General features: G+C 48.5%; 1 protein-coding gene across 4 annotated transcripts in view; it reads left to right on the top strand.

The window, feature by feature from the left end:
* Nucleotides 1-18,340, top strand: part of TLN2 (talin 2) — a 598,939-nt gene that overhangs the window by 170,662 nt on the left and 409,937 nt on the right. For all 4 annotated transcript variants that reach the window (XM_086959469.1, XM_086959467.1, XM_086959468.1 and 1 more), the window contains exons 16-17: nucleotides 14,376-14,474; nucleotides 15,824-15,991. In XM_086959469.1, the coding sequence (XP_086815595.1) occupies nucleotides 14,376-14,474; nucleotides 15,824-15,991 (267 nt within the window). The remainder of the gene's footprint in view (nucleotides 1-14,375; nucleotides 14,475-15,823; nucleotides 15,992-18,340) is intronic.

Here is an 18,340-nt window from a genome sequence, read left to right as displayed (position 1 = left end):
TGTGTTGACTGCACAAAATGTGCATTTCACCAGCAAATGGAAAGGGACATTGTCAGAGTTCTGTGAATTATGCATGTCCGGTGAAGCCCTGTGACCAGCCTGACTCCTGCAGACCTGGTCGCTCCTCCCTGCCTCCCTGCCTCTGGGTATCGTAGCGCTAGCTCTGCTGCCAAAATCGATCCTGTGCTTTGTAGAATTTATTTGCCTGCTTAATTTGTGCCTGCTCAGCTGCTGTAGCGCTTATTGCGCATCGTGCCCCAATCTCGTCCTGTTTGCCTCTGTTGTTGTTTGCTGCCATTTTGTGTTGTGCCTCCAGCCCGTCCCCACGCTCCCACCTCCCAGCTGCCCCTCCTACCCACTGGCTATCTGGAACGTCCCGTCCGGTGAAGCCCTGTGACCAGCCTGACTCCTGCAGACCCGGTCGCTCCTCCCTGTCCCTGCCTCTGGGTATCGTAGCGCTAGCTCTGCTTCCAAAATCGATCCTGTGCTTTGTAGAATTTATTTCCCTTGCTCACTGCACCATCAGGATTCAAGCAAGCCGGGCCGAAGACGGCTGAAATGCCAGAAACCGGTCCCCGGAAGCTTGTTCCCTTCCCAGTAGAAGAATTGGCTTAGTAGTTTGGTCTGCCCTGTTCCCATGATGCACTGGGCCAGGGACAGACTAATTTGCATGTAGCCAGGTTCTGAGCTGGGATGGTGCAGTGAGCTAAAAAACGGTGATGGATCAAGCCCTGATCTTTGGACTGGGTAGGAGTGTTCTGCTTAATTCAGATACTCGGTCCATCACAACCCCCTTTTCTGAATCGTTTTGTCCACCATAAGTGTGGAAGAGTATACTCAGATGTGAGTCCCTTGCTCACTGCACCATCAGGATTCAAGCAAGCCGGGCCGAAGACGGCTGAAATGCCAGAAACCGGTCCCCGGAAGCTTGTTTCCTTCCCAGTATAAGAATTGGCTTGGTAGTTTGGTCTGCCCTGTTCCCATGATGCACTGGGCCAGGGACAGACTAATTTGCATGTAGCCAGGTTCTGAGCTGGGATGGTGCAGTGAGCTAAAAAACGGTGATGGATCAAGCCCTGATCTTTGGACTGGGTAGGAGTGTTCTGCTTAATTCAGATTCTCTGTCCATCACCACCCCCTTTTCTGAATTGCTTAAGTTGTGCCTGCTCAGCTGCTGTAGCGCTTATTGCGCATCGTGCCCCAATCTCGTCCTGTTTGCCTCTGTTGTTGTTTGCTGCCATTTGTTGTTGTGCCTCCAGCCCGCCCCCCACGCTCCCGCCTCCCAGCTGCCCCTCCGACGCTCCGCCCCACTCCACTCCCCATTTATGACAGATGCACCCCACGCGCAGCGTCCACGCGCAGCGGACTCGCCCTATGCGCGCCGAAGGTGCGCCAAAGTTAAGCCCGTCTACGCCTGGACCGCGCCCAGCGCCAGACCCCCTGGTCCTCGCAAAACCCACTCCGCCCGCATAACGTACGACACCGCCACCCTCCTTGCCCTCAACCCCGGACGCACACCACAATGCTACGAAGCTGCCCCAGGACGCACCCACGGTCCCTTCGCCTGCCACTCCTGCAAGTTCGCCTGCATCAAAACCCACACCATATCCACTAACTCCAAACACAGCTCCGACTCTAACCACCTGAAGTGCATCCTGCTGAACACCCGCTCGGTCCACAGACACGCTACTGAACTCTGGGACCTACTCGACACTGCTTCACCGGACATCGCCTTCCTTACAGAAACCTGGATGAACGCATCATCAGCACCCGACATCGCCATAGCCATCCCGGACGCTTACAAGATCATCCGAAAAGACCGCACCAACCAAACAGGAGGAGGCATCACCATCGTCCATAAGAACACCATCAGAATCACGACCAGTTTCGACGATAACCTTGCAACCGCCGAACACCTCCACTTCCAGATCCACACCGACCCCAGGACCACACTTAGAGGCACCCTCATCTACAGACCACAGACCACCAGGAACCCGTCAACATCACTGACTTCATCAGCCCACACGCCCTCACCTCCGAGAACTACATTCTACTGGGAGACCTCAACTTCCACCTGGAAAAGAAAAACGACAGCAACACCACCACCCTTCTGGACAACCTGGCCAATCTCGGACTCAAACAACTTGTTGACACCCCCACCCATGTAGCCGGACATACGCTCGACCCAATCTTCACCTCCAGCAAGCACATCTCCTTTGATCACACCACAGCTCTCCATTGGACGGACCACAGCTGTGTTCACTTCAGCTACAAAACTACCTCGACCCACAACCCCCCACAACCTATTCCGCGAAGAATGCTTTTCAGCTCAATCCCCCAATCGAAGTCAGGTTAGAGAAAGGAGCAGAGCAGGATCAGCCCCAGCCCTAGATTGACTTCTGATGGGCCTTTCAACAATACTGCTCTCAGTGAAATAGTGTACGATGCCCAACGGAAGCCGGGTGGGAATATCTGTGGAGTTCTCTGGTAAAGGTAAATAGAAAGATTCATCTGCTGGCTGTGTCACAGTAAACTGACAGTCTTGACCCCAAAATGCAACAAGATCCCAAAAATCATCAAGAAAAAGTGGGGTATTAACTCTGGGAAGTTAAATATAAAGGCACCCGTTTTCTCTTTTAATAGATCTAGTAATCTGTGAGACACTTTGGTTCACACCAGACCTGTGAAAGACAGCAAGATGACACCTCTTGGGACCTCTCCCTTATCCAGCGCCATTTTCCTTGTGGCCAGTGTAACGTATGCAAGTTTACAGCACAAATGAAAGAGGTTGATATTGGTTTATGAGAGAAATGGCATCTAATCCGACATACAAATTGTAACACGAAGAACTCTATTTACTTAATCACATGCCCATACTCACTCCGTTATGTGGGAATGACAACAAGATCTGTCAAGATAAGGCTCAACGAGCATAGAAGCAACATTCGATGCCAACGGGCAACCACAAAGTCATCCTACCACTTCATGGGATTTCCAAATTCCCCAGACGATATCTTTTAGGTGATCTGTTGTATATTTATACTTACTTCAATATGACTACTTGGGCTCTGTAGTCCTTTCTTAGTGTTTCTATCTTCTCAACATCCCATAGTACCTAAGAGTGTTCTATCTGGCATGTGAAGATTCCAGCCTTTGGCAGTTGATGGTTGGGTCTTAATAAACCTATCCTAATAACCTGAAGACGTGTCCTGCTGCCTACCTAATCTACTTATAACATGATCTTTGAACAGCAATGACAACGTTAAGGAGAGACCTTTTCAGAAAGAACATAGATGGGTCTTTCGAGTACATACAAATTTTGTAGGACTTAATGATGAGATACCCTGGGTGCTCTTTGCAAACAAATACATAATGTTTTTTTTTTTTTACAGTTCCTTTTATATTAACATGTTGATAGTGGTATTTTCCTTTACATTCATACAGCCTTATGCATCTGTACCCCATACCTGAATGACAAGTATAGAGTTTTAGTTTTGAGATATTCCTTCATACTTGCGTAATATTGAATAATATGACCTACGAGGAGCACTGACAATTCAGTAAGGTGCAGGATTCTCTCTCTAGAATGCATTAATGAGTTAATACTTCCCCCTCCTATGCCACCCACTTTCTCCCTCCTCTCGAACCTTTGCGAGTTTTGCATCAATAATCTTCCAGTTATGCAGATCAGATGCTTCACAGTGATATTTATTTCAGTCCCTACCGCTCTGCAAGTGAGTTGAGTTTCTATAAAAACATTATTTCCTCACCCTAATTATTGTATTGAGCATTTATTTGTCAAAAATGGCGCCAGATTTTGAAATAATTTTTGAGTGTTACTCCAGAAATATGGCGCGGATTCTGGTCTAGTTTTCCTGCTTCCGTGACATCTCGCACTAAGACACTATGATGTGACAGGTCGCACGCTCTGGATTACTCGGGTAAAAAGAGCATGCTGCTCGGAGTTCGCTGTCTCAGAAACCATGGTATATGGGTAGGCTAATACTCTGGGACCCTCATCGCTATTACTAAGTGCGATTTTGGCTTCCATAACTGCGCTGCAGTGTCATTGTTTTAAATTGCTAACACTTTATCCTGACTTGTACCCCCACATAGGAAAGCGACTAGGGTTCGATCATCTTATGAGTTCCCAAGGGTTTTTTTCTTTGTCTCGGAGGGAAAGGATTGTTATACCTCATTAGCCTTTCTCTTTTTCGGCACTTCGTCTCCCAATAACGAATGCCAAACCAATATAAACAAAGAGATATCCGTTTGCACCTAAAGTGAATAGCACAACTGGTTTGTGCATGAATTTCTGCATATTGTGTGTCACGGATAATGAACACTCATCTCAGTGTATGTATATTATTTCTTTTTTTCATTTTCTATCTTTGTTTTCTTGTAGGCTTTGCATAGCAATATAGGCAGTATCTTCCATGATTTATATTTACAGTCCACTACTCACTTAGATCCTCTTACATTTTGAAATTCGGGAACCTTTATGTCGATTAGGCATTTTTTACTTGGTCCTGAGGAATTGCCATTGATACTTTTGAGGACAGATGGAGGCAAGGAACATGTCAACCAATTTCAGACCTTTAGGAACATTGATATCCATTAAGGTTGCATTTTATTTTTAACATTGACAAATATTTCCAAAATGAAAGACGATTTTCCTAGGGTATCTTTTGTTACATTTAAGCTCATTTCACGCTTTTGTTGGAAAATCAACTCGACAGTACTGAGGCTAGATAGACCTGCACTCTGTTGGCTTTTTGAAAAGGTTCTCCGGCAAAGAACCCTTTCGTTGGGGCCCATTGGGCATTGCAGCACCAGACCAATCGGAAAGAAACACGTTAGTGTTAGATTCCTTACCTTAGAATATCCCCAGGCGTCAGTCTGGATCCGGAAACTTTTGCGTAGCAGTACCCCTGCGCGTCGGTAGGTGTCGTCTGCAGGCGTCCCCTGCGGCTCCGCGTCCGTCGTCGGCGTCGTGCGCCGTGATGACGTCGCTGGAGTATATAGACGCCGCCTCCGCGCGCTGACGTCAGTTCTTCTTTTTTCCGCGCCAGTGGACGCAGATCTGAAGAGCAGTACTCCGGTCTTTTGACCAAGTTTTTCGATTGTTATTTCTCTAATTGTGCCTGATAGGATGCCTGGGTTCAAGCACTGTGATGACTGTGAGCGCACGATGTCGGTCACAGACCATCACCGCCTCTGTCTCCGGTGTCTGGGCCCCGACCACGACGTGGACTCCTGTGTCGACTGCCGGGCCCTCACCAACAAGGCTAGGCGGGAGCGGTCCCGCAAGCTACTGGAGCTCCGGGTGTCGGCCCCACGTCGGGACCGGGAGCGGTCCCGGTCCGGCCGGAGGTCGAGAGAGCGTTCGAGGGAGCGGTCGCGGAGCCGCGCCGAGCGTTCCGGAAGTCGACACCACTCGTCAGGTAAGAAGCACAAGAAGTCGGGGCGTCGTCATCGTACCCCGACTCCCCCCGACGCTCGCGCGATGCGGCCGGGGGCTCGTGTGACCCCAACCCCGCGGCTCCGCGAGAGTCGCCGGCGCGGCCTGCCTCATACCCTCCGGTCCCTGGGCACGGCGCGACGCCTGAGGAGATCGAGGCGTTCCTCATGGCCATGAGGGCGCTCGCTTCTCCGATGGGGCCTACGGCGCCTTCGGGCCCAGTGCTACCGTCTGGGGGCCCTGGCGGTTCGGGTGTCCCTGCCTCGGCGCCGTCGGGTGCTCCGGCCCCGGCGCCGCCGACGGCTCCGACCCCGGCGCCGCAAGGGCCTTCGGGATCGGCGCCGGCTGGTCTTCCGGCCTCCCCGGCGCCGTTACCATCGGGGTTACCCCCGACGCCGCCCCCGCGCGGCGCCGGTTCTCCGGTGCCGGCTCCGGCCGGCGGCGGGGTTCCGGCGCCGTCTCCGGGCGGCGCCGTCCCCTTACCTTCACCGACGCCGGACGCGGCGCCGGACGGGCGGCGCTCGACGCCGGTCCCGGCGCCGATGGGGCCCATGAACCCCGAGGAGCCGGTCTACATCGTTGACTCCGAATACGGAGAAGATGAAGAGTTCGGTGAAGGTTGGGAGGGGTCCGAGGACCCTCTGTCACGCGAGTGCCAGTATGACCCGGACTGGACAGGTGACTTGGGGGATGCCAGTGGTCTGGACGACTCTCCTAACCCTGGTTTGATCTCTCCTCCTTCCGTGGCATCGGTGGAGGGAGCTGCCTATTCTGTGGTGCTGATGAGGGCTGCCAAGGCCTTACACCTTGAGCTCCGCGTCGCGGCCGTGAGGCCTAACATCCTCACCGAGGTCTTCAAACCGCAGTCATGCCCACAGGAGCCACTGCTGCCGTTTAATGAAGCCTTGTCAGACGTTCTGTTGGGCACGTGGTCCAGGCCCGCTTCAGGTGCGCCTGTTGATCGGAACGTGGCCAGGCGCCACCGTCCTTGTCCGGACGACCCCAAGTTCCTGTCTACCCACCCCACCCCTGAGAGTCTGGTGATCCAGGCCTCGACCTCCCAGTCCGCATTCCCGTCGGCCCCGCCCGACCGGGAATCAAAGAGGTATGACCAATTTGGCAAGAAGGTCTTCTCGTCCATTAGTTTGGGCCTGCGGTCTTGCAACACCGCTTGCCTCTTGGGCCGCTACACCCACTCTGTGTGGGATACGGTCCCGGAACTGCTGCCAGAATGCCCCATGGAGGTGCAGGCTAAACTCGGTCAGGCTGTGGCTGAGGGCCGAGATGCAGCGAAATATTCGATACGGTGTGGTCTTGATACGACCGACTCGCTGGGCAGAGCTATGTCAACGACGGTGGCGATTCGTCGCCACGCCTGGCTGAGATCCGCCAATTTTTCGGCTGATGTCCAGAATACCTTGATGGACATGCCGTTTGATGGCTGTCACCTGTTCGGTGACAAGGCGGACCACGCGCTGGAACGCTTCAAGGACTCCAGGGTCACGGCCAAGTCCTTGGGTCTCTCGACCCAGCGTCAGCAACCGGGTTCGTTTCGTCCCTTTCGTGGCCAAGGAAGGGGCGCCCCCACACGTGCTGCCAGCCACGCGCCGCAACAATCCTTTCAACGCGGTGGCGGCCGTGGAAACCGCCGTGGTGGCGGTCGGGGACAACGGCGGGGTAAGACCACACCTTCCCCCGCAGCATCTACCCCAAAATCCTCCTAGTCCGTGCTTTCGGCCCCATGTGACGCCAGTGGGTGGCAGGGTTCGCCATCACCACGCTCACTGGCGCACGATCACTTCGGACAGGTGGGTGCTGCAAATCGTCCGAAGGGGCTACTCCCTCCCCTTCGAGACCTCTCCTCCAGCCATGCCACCGCAGAACCACCGTGTGTCGGGGGACCACTTGACACTTCTGCAGGAGGAAGTTACGGCCCTCTTGGCCAAGGGGGCCATCGAGCGCGTTCCTGGGCCAGAAGTAGGGCGTGGTTGCTATTCCCACTACTTTCTGGTGCCCAAGAAGGACAAGGGGGGCCTACGTCCTATCTTGGATCTAAGGAACGTCAACGGCTTCCTCCGGAAGGAGAAGTTCAAGATGTTGACGTTAGCTCAGGTCTTGGCTGCTCTAGACCCACAAGACTGGATGGTAGCGTTGGACTTGCAGGACGCCTATTTTCACATTCCCGTCCTGCCGGCCCACCGGCGTTACCTGCGGTTCACGGTAGGCCTGGAGCACTTTCAGTTTATCGTGCTCCCCTTCGGCCTTACCAGCGCCCCACGGGTGTTCACAAAGGTGATGGCGGTGGTCGCAGCCCATCTGCGCAGGTTGGGGGTTTCAGTCTTCCCCTACCTAGACGACTGGTTGTTGAAGGCGGGCTCGCCCCAGACAGTCGTCCACCACCTTCAGATGACGGCAGACCTCTTGCACGACCTGGGGTTCTCCATCAATGTGCCGAAATCACACCTGTGTCCCTCTCAAAAGCTCCTTTTCATCGGAGCGGTTCTGGACTCGTCGCAGTTTCGGGTTTATCCTCCGGAACGGCGGGTTCGGGATATTCAGGCTTTGATTCCCATCTTTCAGCCGCTATCCCGAGTTTCGGTCAGGTTGACGCTGCGGCTGCTGGGACTGATGGCTTCCTGCATCCTTCTGGTGCATCACGCCCGGTGGCGGATGCGGGCTCTGCAGTGGGACCTGAAGTTTCAGTGGGCACAGCATCAGGGCAACTTGTCCGACCACGTCTTGATCTCGGAGGGCACTGCGAGACAACTGCAGTGGTGGCTTACGGACCGCGATTGGGTCAGGGGCAAGTCCCTCTCCCTTCCCCAACCGGAGCACGTTGTTGTGACGGACGCGTCCCTCCAGGGCTGGGGTGGCCACTTGGGAGAGGCAGAGATCAGAGGCATCTGGTCTCCGGCGGAGTCCCGGCTCCATATCAATCTGTTGGAGCTGCGGGCGATTCGTCTGGCACTGAAGGCATTCCTCCCCTTTGTCAACGGGAGTGTAGTGCAGGTGTTCACCGCCAACACCACCGCCATGTGGTACTGCAACAAACAGGGCGGAGTGGGGTCGTGGACCCTTTGCCAGGAGGCTCTGCGCCTCTGGCAATGGCTGGAACGTCAGGGCGTGACTCTGACGGTTCAACACCTGGCAGGTTCTCTGAACGCCAGGGCGGACGAACTCAGCCGTCGGTGCTCGATGGATCATTAATGGCGTCTGAACTCGGACGTGGCGCAAGGCATCTTTCTGCAATGGGGAGAGCCTTGGTTAGATCTATTCGCCACAGAAGAGAACGCGCAATGTCATCAGTTCTGCGCGTTGGAGTTTCCAAGACGGCACTCGCACGGCGACGCCTTTCGGCGCGAGTGGAGTTGCGGTCTGTTATACGCCTTTCCGCCTATACCACTTCTGCCCAGAGTGCTGAAGAAGATCAGGCGCGACCGGGCCCAAGTTATCCTTGTGGCTCCGGACTGGGCTCGAAGGTACTGGTATCCCGAGCTACTCAGCATGTCAGTCGGTCCCCCGATCCGTCTGCCTCTTCAGGAGGACCTTCTGTCGCAGCAGCAGGGGACGGTCCTCCACCCGAACCTGTCCAGTCTCCACCTCCATGCTTGGAGATTGAGCGGCGGCAGTTGAGGCCATTTGACTTGCCTCCTGAAGTCTGTGATGTTATTCTGGCAGCCAGGCGTCCCTCCACTAAGTCGGTATACGCCTGTCGGTGGAACAGATTTGTGGCATGGTGCACAGCAAAGGCTGTGGATCCTCTTTCTGCCCCTCTTTCGGAGGTTCTTCTGTTTCTTCTTTCTCTTGCCCAGCAGGGCTCTGCTCTGGGCAATATCAAGGGCTACCTTTCTGCCCTTTCAGCCTTTTTGAGGCTTCCTGATCAGCCTTCTTTGTTCAAATCCCCGATTGTAACTCGATTCTTGAAAGGCATCACTCACATGTTTCCACCTGTTCCGTTTGTGATGCCTCAGTGGGATTTGAACCTGGTTCTAACTTTCCTGATGTGTGCTCCCTTTGAGCCCCTTCATTCTTGTCCTCTCCGTCTCCTGACTTTAAAGACGGCTTTCCTGGTTGCCATCACCTCTGCCAGGAGAGTGAGTGAGCTCCAGGCTCTTTCTGTCCAACCTCCTTTCCTGTCCATCCATCCTGACAAGGTCGTTCTGAGGACTAGACCTTCTTTCCTGCCCAAGGTTGTTTCGGCCTTTCACATCGGGCAGTCCATCACCCTCCCTTCCTTCTTCCCGCCTCCGCATCCTTCAAAGGATGAAGAGCGGCTCCACCGTCTGGACCCAAAACGTGCGCTTTCATTTTACATGGATCGCACACGCCAGTTCCGGGTGGATGACCAACTGTTTGTTGGCTACGTGGGTGCGAAGAAGGGACGGGCGGTCTGTAAACGGACCATCTCTTGATGGGTCGTTCTCTGCATCAAAGCGTGCTACTCTTTGGCTCGGAAGGAGCCTCCTGTTGGGCTGAGGGCCCATTCCACTCGGGCCACGGCGGCTACCACTGCCCTGGGCCGGGGAGTCCCCTTGCAGGACATTTGCCAAGCGTCTACGTGGGCCTCGCTGCACACATTTGCGAGGCACTACTGCCTGGACAGTCAAGTCCGGAGGGATGGCTTCTTTGGCCGTTCTGTCCTCCAGGACTTTCTGGTGTAGTTTTGTATTGGTTCGCAGACCCACCACCGGGGTTGGTATTGCTGGGGTATGTATTCTAAGGTAAGGAATCTAACACTAACGTGTTTCTTTCAGATGAACAAGTCACTTACCTTCGGTAACGATATATCTGTAAGAAACATTAGTTAGTGTTAGATTCCTTACCGAACCCACCCATCCTCCCCGTTCTGCGAACTGATACCTAGGGTTAAGGACATCCCTTTCAGGGCCCTAGTTTTACATGGTACCAGTGTTGGTTCTCTCATGGCTCTGCGTCTCCTGGCGCGGAAAAGCTGTGTGCAAAGAACTGACGTCAGCGCGCGGAGGCGGCGTCTATATACTCCAGCGACGTCATCACGGCGCACGACGCCGACGACGGACGCGGAGCCGCAGGGGACGCCTGCAGACGACGCCTACCGACGCGCAGGGGTACTGCTACGCAAAAGTTTCCGGATCCAGACTGACGCCTGGGGATATTCTAAGGTAAGGAATCTAACACTAACTAATGTTTCTTACAGATATATCGTTACCGAAGGTAAGTAACTTGTTCATTAGGAGCACAGCCCGATTGTCATGCACTCACCTGGTTCGAACCGCAGAGACAATACTGGATCTGATGCTCGCCCTTCATCCCTGCTGGGCCTCTCCCGCTCAAGGAATTGCGGCCCATGGATGAAAGGGAGTTGGGATGAAATAAGAAAAGAGAGACTTGCGGTACTGGTTCGGTCAGCAACATTGCGGCACAGCTTTAAATGGAGACCCTCCGAGTCTTCTAGGTAGTGATGCACAAGACCATGACCTCTGATTTTGTGAAGATGCAATGTACTAGAACTAACAAGAAGAGGCAATTACATAAAATCAATACAAAACTCTCAAAAATGGATTTGCAATAACTTCAGTAACATACACTTTCAGAAACACAGCAAGAAAACAGAATAACTGGAACCACAGATTGGAGCTTTAAACTCCCAAGGAATACTTGGAAATACAGATTGGAGTTACTGGCACTCCCAAGGAAACACTCGGAACATAGATTGGAGCTAATGACACTCCAAGGATAAACTCAGAACATAGATCTCGGTAAAGGGTTCATACATGAGTCAAGTGCTCTAATGATCATTCTCTAGGCATTACTGCTTATCAGAGAAACACAGAGCGAAGTCTGTAATCCTTTCATAACGACAGTTCTAAGGGGAAGTTTGCAGGAAGGGTCCAGAGAAAGAGCAATCACTGTGAACGGGATGGAAATTTAAGACACGTCTACAGTCTTGAAGACACCAACACTCCAGCCTTCTTACTACTATTAAAGGATGGTCCTCACTAACTTGATATCAAGTACTTAACCTAGTACTTCAACTTGTCCTAAGAAGGTCTTGACTCAGGAAGTCGCATAAGAACTGGAGTAGCTGAGCAGGAAGCAGAGTCTATAGATGCGTTGAGGGAGCTGGAGCCAAGGTCATGCTGAGAACTGTGCTGCCTAGGTCCGGTTGGTTCTTCAGGTGAGTGAGTAAGCAGGAAGCTAGTCCCGCAGGGAGGGTAGGCCAAGCAGGGGGCTCAGGTTTTGGTGTGGTTTATATACCATGTTCAAGTTCCAATGGATACAGCGGGATCACATGTGGCACGTGGCAATCTGGGAGGTTCTCCAAGACTCCAGAAGGAAACACATTAGTACGCTGGCTTTAATCTTACAGGAAGGAATCACTTAACAGGAAACAAATGTTTTGTTTTGTCTAAATGTGCACAAGGGAAAATATTCCAAGACCCTGGTAATAGTGGGAGCAGGGCAAGCCATTGGTTCACTTGTTAAGGAATGCTTGCAAACTCAGCCGTAATGGATTAAAGGGATTTAGGGAAACTCGGGCATGGAATCATAGAGCGCCTCATGGTACCACAGGGGTAGCGAAACAAGAGCCCTGCACGCCAGGTCCACTACACAAAGGGTGCATCAGGGGGTAGTGAGACCAATGATGAAGCATGCCACCGCTTGATGGATGAGGGCCTGTGCTCCTCAATCAGGTTGCCTATAATAATAACAATTGAATGAGACAAGTTGTCTAAAGACCACTTTCTATTTTGGATGAGGTGAGTTTTTCCCTTTCCTTGGAACTGCAGTCTTTATTATAGTTATTTTATATGATCTGGAGGTTGTGTGCTCGACAGATATACCTCTCTTCCCCTCTTACGGGTTGAGTTTTTTTTTACTAGTCAGCTGTCTGATATTCTTAAGGTGAATCACACATAACCAAGGGGGAAGGGGTTACACTCCTACTCTAACCTTCCACTAAACGTCCAACAACACAAAAAAGGAGTAGGAGTACAAGGAATCTAATGACTAGTATGATTAGTGGCACGCTCTCAGTTTTGGAAAGCTGCCCTCACCCACAAATTGTGGCATGCTTCATCATAAGGCTTGCCGCAACGCAGACCAATACCTGGGGAGGAGCAATCGGATGGGGCAAGGCAATACAAACAAAATTAAAGGGATCTGAAAATGATAGTGCAGAGATGAGATCATAAAACTGGTTCAGGAATGTCTTCTTACACTTTTATTCCTGGACTACCTGGCCCGGAATGTAATAGATAAAGGATGGTGATGTCAGGGAATATTAATGATCCCACACCCCTTCGCTCTGCATGTTAGTTAACATGTTTCAGCCGATTCTCTCAAGCCCTACACAGGTCCTACGCAGTGGTTAATTTGTAAAATAAAGTGTGCCGGGGCTCTCCTTAGGAGGCAACGTTAACAGGAGAAATGCGCTGGTGCAAACTGCCTCCTGACTAGAGCCCCAGTACTTAATATTCAGGAGAGAACTTGGCCTAATGGCTAGAGCTGCCGCTTTCAGAGCTGGGGAACTGAGTTTGAGTCTCGGCGTGGCTCAACTCCCTGTGATTCAGGGGGCTGGAAACCATGTGCCTTCTAAATGAGTGTGTCTTTAATTGGTGCTATAAGTGCCGGTGCCGAGGATTAGGTGGTGAGCACCAGACAGCAGCGGCTCAAATTAAGCAATGGTCCTACGGCTTTCATCAGGACCTACGATCCCCTTGGTTCCCCTGATCTCCTACTTTCTTTAAATAGGTTGAAGATAGACCCAATCTGTTCTTAAGGCTGCAAAGTCACTTCGGTAATACTGAGTTTTACCGTTGTTAATGGTAAAAAAAAAAGGCAAGGGCGCTGCCCTGTAGTCACATTCATCAAGGTGAGGCTTTCATTTTACCAGTTCTCTCCACACGCCGCTTGTTGTTGGATTCTTAAGGTGAGTAATCTTCTGAAATATCATTAAAGAAGGTAAGTAACCTTTACTCTGTGAATTTAAATGCAGCGATGGAGACATTTTCGCTTGCAGACTTACCTCAATTCGGTTTGATACACAGAAAGGATCATGCCTCATTAATATTCATGAAGAAGGATTGTTGAGAATCCCAATGAAGGAGCATGAATTGGTATATTCATTAGAGTACAAAAATATCTTCAAGCCGCTGTACAGAAGTTTGCGCAATAATAGCCTGTGAAATGTGAACCGACAATACTAGATCTGCCCCCAAGAGCTCTGCCCCTTACGCTATTTTCTTGATTCTGAGTAAATGTGTGCATGCGTGTGATGATGGGAATTGAGACCGACTCCAGAGTCTGGTCCTGCTGAAATAATGCTAAAATGATTGTCCACACTGTAAGCAGCATAGCCCCAGGATCAGCGGCGTAATGTAGGCCCCTGCAGCCCCTGAGACAAAGGGTGTGGGGGCTTTCCTTAAGGTTCCTCTGTTTATCCCTTGGCCAGCCCAGTGAACATGCATGGAAAATGGGAGACCCATTGGGCCCTTGATTAAAATCTGCATGGAAGGCATCATTTTGCATTACACCACTGTCTGGAATAATCAACAATGACTAAGCAGGACATAACAGCAGGAATGATGTCTATAAGTGACTTCAGATTCCTCCCAATGGGACAGTGCAGTGGTCTGTTTGAAGACCTTTGAATTCCCAATCTGGCTCGGCTGCTCATACTTTGCACAGTTTGTTGCTGAGGATTATCTCAGTTTCTTTTCCTGAGAGTTTTCCTTTGCCTAACAGAATCTAATTAGCAATTGTAAAGATCAATTAAGCAGCAAATGTGAGTCAGACCATGCTGAATAGATAATGAAATGGTGCATGTGTTTGCTCCTCAATCTTTCTTTCAGATCTAAGCACAGTTTGGTATTAATGAAAGTGTTTTTTTCCCCCTGACTATTCATTTTTGTTTGCGTCTCTTTATTTTTAGCCCCGGCAAACTGTTCTGACTGCGGCTGGCAGCATTGGACAAGCGAGTGGGGAACTTCTGAGGCAGATTGGGGAGAACGAGACAGACGAACGATTTCAGGTAATCATGAGATGTAAAATCACAGGGCCAAAGAGGGATTTAAACACAAGTTCCCCAAGCATGAAAAGCCCATATTGGTTGATTGCCATTGGGGGTTAACATGTTTAAATATTTAATGTATCATACATGGTTAAAATTATACTTTCTGCCTCATATTCACAATGCCCCAATCGGCTACAAGTAATGAGATTCTATTGGCAGCAAAAAAGTATATGAACAAAGATATTCATTCTCGGGGAGATAGCACAGCAAGTTGAGTTCTCTCTGTTGTGATCTGTAGATTGAAGGTTCTAATCTTGGCAAGGTCGCCTCAGCCTTTCATCCTTGCGAGGCAATATTTTCAGTATAGGTGTTTTTTAAGGGTTCAGGGAAGAGTAGCAATAAGGGTAAGTAAGCAGTTATTAGGACCAAGGAAGAGTAGCATTCAGGAATAACAAGGGATTAAGGTTTTTTAGAGTTCATGAAAGGGTAGCATTAAGGGGTCGTCTGTGTTATGTAAATATGATCTAAAGGAAGATATTTATATAAGGGAAATGTTGGATTAATGAATTTCAGTTAGTTAAGTTAGAACTAGCCAAAAATTACATTTACGGTGTGCTGCATGTTACATTTGGTACAATGTTCTTAATATAAGTTGAGTAATACAAATATTATGAAAAAAGGAGACGAGTAATAATCTGGTTATCCCTCAGTATAAAATAATGTAAACGTACTGAAGAATGCTATGAGTGCTCATGTCGAGGCACAAATTCCAGGGACTGACCATTCTCTTGCTTTAGTGTTATTTTACAGTGCATGGACTTCTTTTAAAAGAGAGAAGAACTGAATATGGGAAGGGTGGTGTACTAATATCCATGTGGTGTGGCATGGCATTTATTGATAGCTTTTCTCTGTCACCTTCATAGAGGTGGACATCTTAGTGAACACTTGAATTAGAAGATTGAGTAGAACACAGTGGCTGAATAATGTGCTTCATCAACCTTAACATCAATTTTTTTTTTGTGTTAGTCCAATTTTTCTAAGCTTTGTGAATATGGCACTATTTAGGCTGATGTCCATTGAAAGCATCAATACATGCCCGGGGACAGTGAATGCTGTGGTTTCTGTACACTAGTCTGATTACGCATATTTATTCCTGAATAAAATAACACATTCGTCAAGTGTAAGGTACTGTGTTCAAATTGTCGTACTTAACAGTAACAAAATAGATTAATATTGCCCTATCATGTAGTTTATTCTCTGTATAACATTTTAGTATGTTTGTTGCGTGTGTGATTTCAGATGAGATTGTAATCTTCCTTTACCCTGAGGAATGATGTGTGAAATTATGTTTTCTCTCGTTGCTCCAGGATGTGCTGATGAATTTAGCTAAAGCTGTTGCTAATGCTGCAGCCATGCTAGTGCTGAAGGCTAAAAATGTAGCTCAGGTGGCAGACGATACCGTGCTGCAGAACAGGGTCATTGCTGCGGCGACACAGTGTGCATTGTCCACCTCGCAGCTCGTGGCATGTGCCAAGGTAAGTGACAGATTATGAATGACCTAATACCACCAGCCCAGTTACAGATATGGACTGTTGTGGGACTAGGAATCAGAATGAATGATTTTCCTTGTTCCAATATATGTCTCAGTGGTTTAATATATCATAAACAGGCAGCTTACTGCTGTGTAGTTCATAGCTCAAACAAATAACTAAATAGTCTTCAATTTATTATTGTAACAACTTCTAGATTTCATATTCAAAATCTAATTACAGTTTTCCTAAAGCACACATACTTGCATTCCAGATTTAATGTTCTTATTCATATATTTTTCATTACAAACATCTGGAGTTCAAGGATAAGACCAAATAGTTAGTGCTGATTTGACTAAAGCAAATTCTGTCACTAGTACAAATGTAAGGCCTTCTCTTGACAAAAAACATGAACATGGGTTGACTCGTAAACGGATTAGTTCTCCGGTTCGGATGTGTTGAACAGCCTATGAAAACCTGCATAGAACTTTATCTGCATAGAAATACAAGAGGACAGGGTAGTAGGAGTCACAGGAAATATATTTGTGCACTATGGAATGAAAATACGGTTCGACCAATTGTTTTATTTGTAGGAAACTTCTCGCCATACCTAGGGTCTTCTGTGGGTTTAGATACTTGGAAAGTAAATCCCATAGGACTTGAGTTGCATTCAACTTCTAATGCAGTTCCAATTGAGGAAATTATTTATTATTGATGAGATTTGATTATCCTATAACATACGGGAGCTTTTATTTTTTTTTAAAAAGTAAGTTCCACTTTTCATATATCTAAGTAGGAATGATTACGGAAGAACATTGCACGGACTCACGTGAAGGTTGTAGTAGAATTGTTAACCACATACATTGTCTTACTGTAAAGGAATTGTGCCAAGACTGTTTCCTTGAGAGTCTCGTGGGGTCCAGGGATATTAAGCCTATGTACACTGTGGAAAGTTGGATTGCCTCCTTTGACCTCCTTGTTCCTTGAAGCTGTAGACCACATAAGATCCTGTGTAGTCAGAGGAAGCTGCTGACTTGTGCTTGTTGTCCAGCCAATTGGAGTGCTGCCATATTGAAAGCAATGGTAACCAGTTGTGGGGGGGTAAACTGAACTGTGGACTGGTTTCATGTGGGGGGCCACCCATTCAACTTTGCTCTGAATGGTCCTTAAAAAGTTGTCTTGATAGTTTGAGAAATACAACCTTTTTTAATGTATTACTACATAGAAGCATTGTGCATCAAGCTATTTTGTCTACTGCATACCATAATCATGAAGCACAAAATATTTGTATTGCTATTAGAAGTTCTATCCTTTTACTTCGCATGCTAAGAAAAATGCTGTGCACTGGACTTAAACCTGTTCATGTTTTTCATGCCAAACTCTTTTGGATACAATCATTTGTCCAGCCAGCACCCAAAATAATGTGATCATTTATCACAATAAATATCAAAGGGAGGCTTGAGAGCATTTACTTAAGGAATGCACGCAGAAACTGATCTTAAGTAGTGCTTTTCAAGTAATCACAATTAAGACTTGCTAGTTAAACATTTAAAGTTAGGTCCAAGGGTGGAATCTTGAACGGCTGGTCCAAAATCTAATCTCTTACTCTCTAGTGCACTTTCATAAATTGTTTAGAATAAACATGCACTTAAGTTGCACAACATTTTGACTATACAATATGATTATTTTCTTACTCTTACACATTTCAGATGTAAGACATTGCAATGAAGTTAGTTTTTTAATAAAAAATGTTTTTCCTGAGAACATAGCCTAGTTTTTATTTTTTCAGAAACACTGGTGAAGTGGTTGAGGAAGCCTTCTGTGTGTGTGTAGTCCTCTCTTTTGCGTTGCTAGTGGAGCCACTCTGTAAAGATTAAAGACTAGTAGTTTAGGGAATTCTTTGACCAAAATGCTCTTAATTGTAGAGTTTTACAATTTATGCATTATAGTTAACTTGTTTAATGCCAAAGGGGCTGGTCCATATTCTCCTCATTCCCATGTTTTCTCATTTTACCAGTTTGCTATTACTCTTAACTTTAGAACCCCTTATCTGTACTGCTTCGGTTTTCTTTTAAAATTGTAAAGGGTTTTGTTTGCACTGAATATAATCATTGATCTTCCCTGTCTCTAATTGTACTATTTAGATGGTGATTTATTTAAGCATTACGAATACATGAGCGTTATCTTCAAATGTGTCCACAGTCCAAATCCATTATGTCAGGCCCACATTCCAGACAATATTCTAATGTGACCTTCTCTTGAGATCTTCATTGTTGACCTCTTCATTATATACTTTGTGCATCTTTCGCTTGATCTCTTCTTGCAGAGATGGGATGTTTGTAGCTCAGACGTTTG

This window comes from Lissotriton vulgaris, chromosome 2_2 (assembly GCF_964263255.1).
Source record: "Lissotriton vulgaris chromosome 2_2, aLisVul1.2, whole genome shotgun sequence".
NCBI classification, from domain to species: Eukaryota; Metazoa; Chordata; class Amphibia; order Caudata; family Salamandridae; genus Lissotriton; species Lissotriton vulgaris.
The sequence above is the reverse complement of the archived record's forward strand: the minus strand, read 5'-3'. Positions and strand labels throughout refer to the sequence as shown.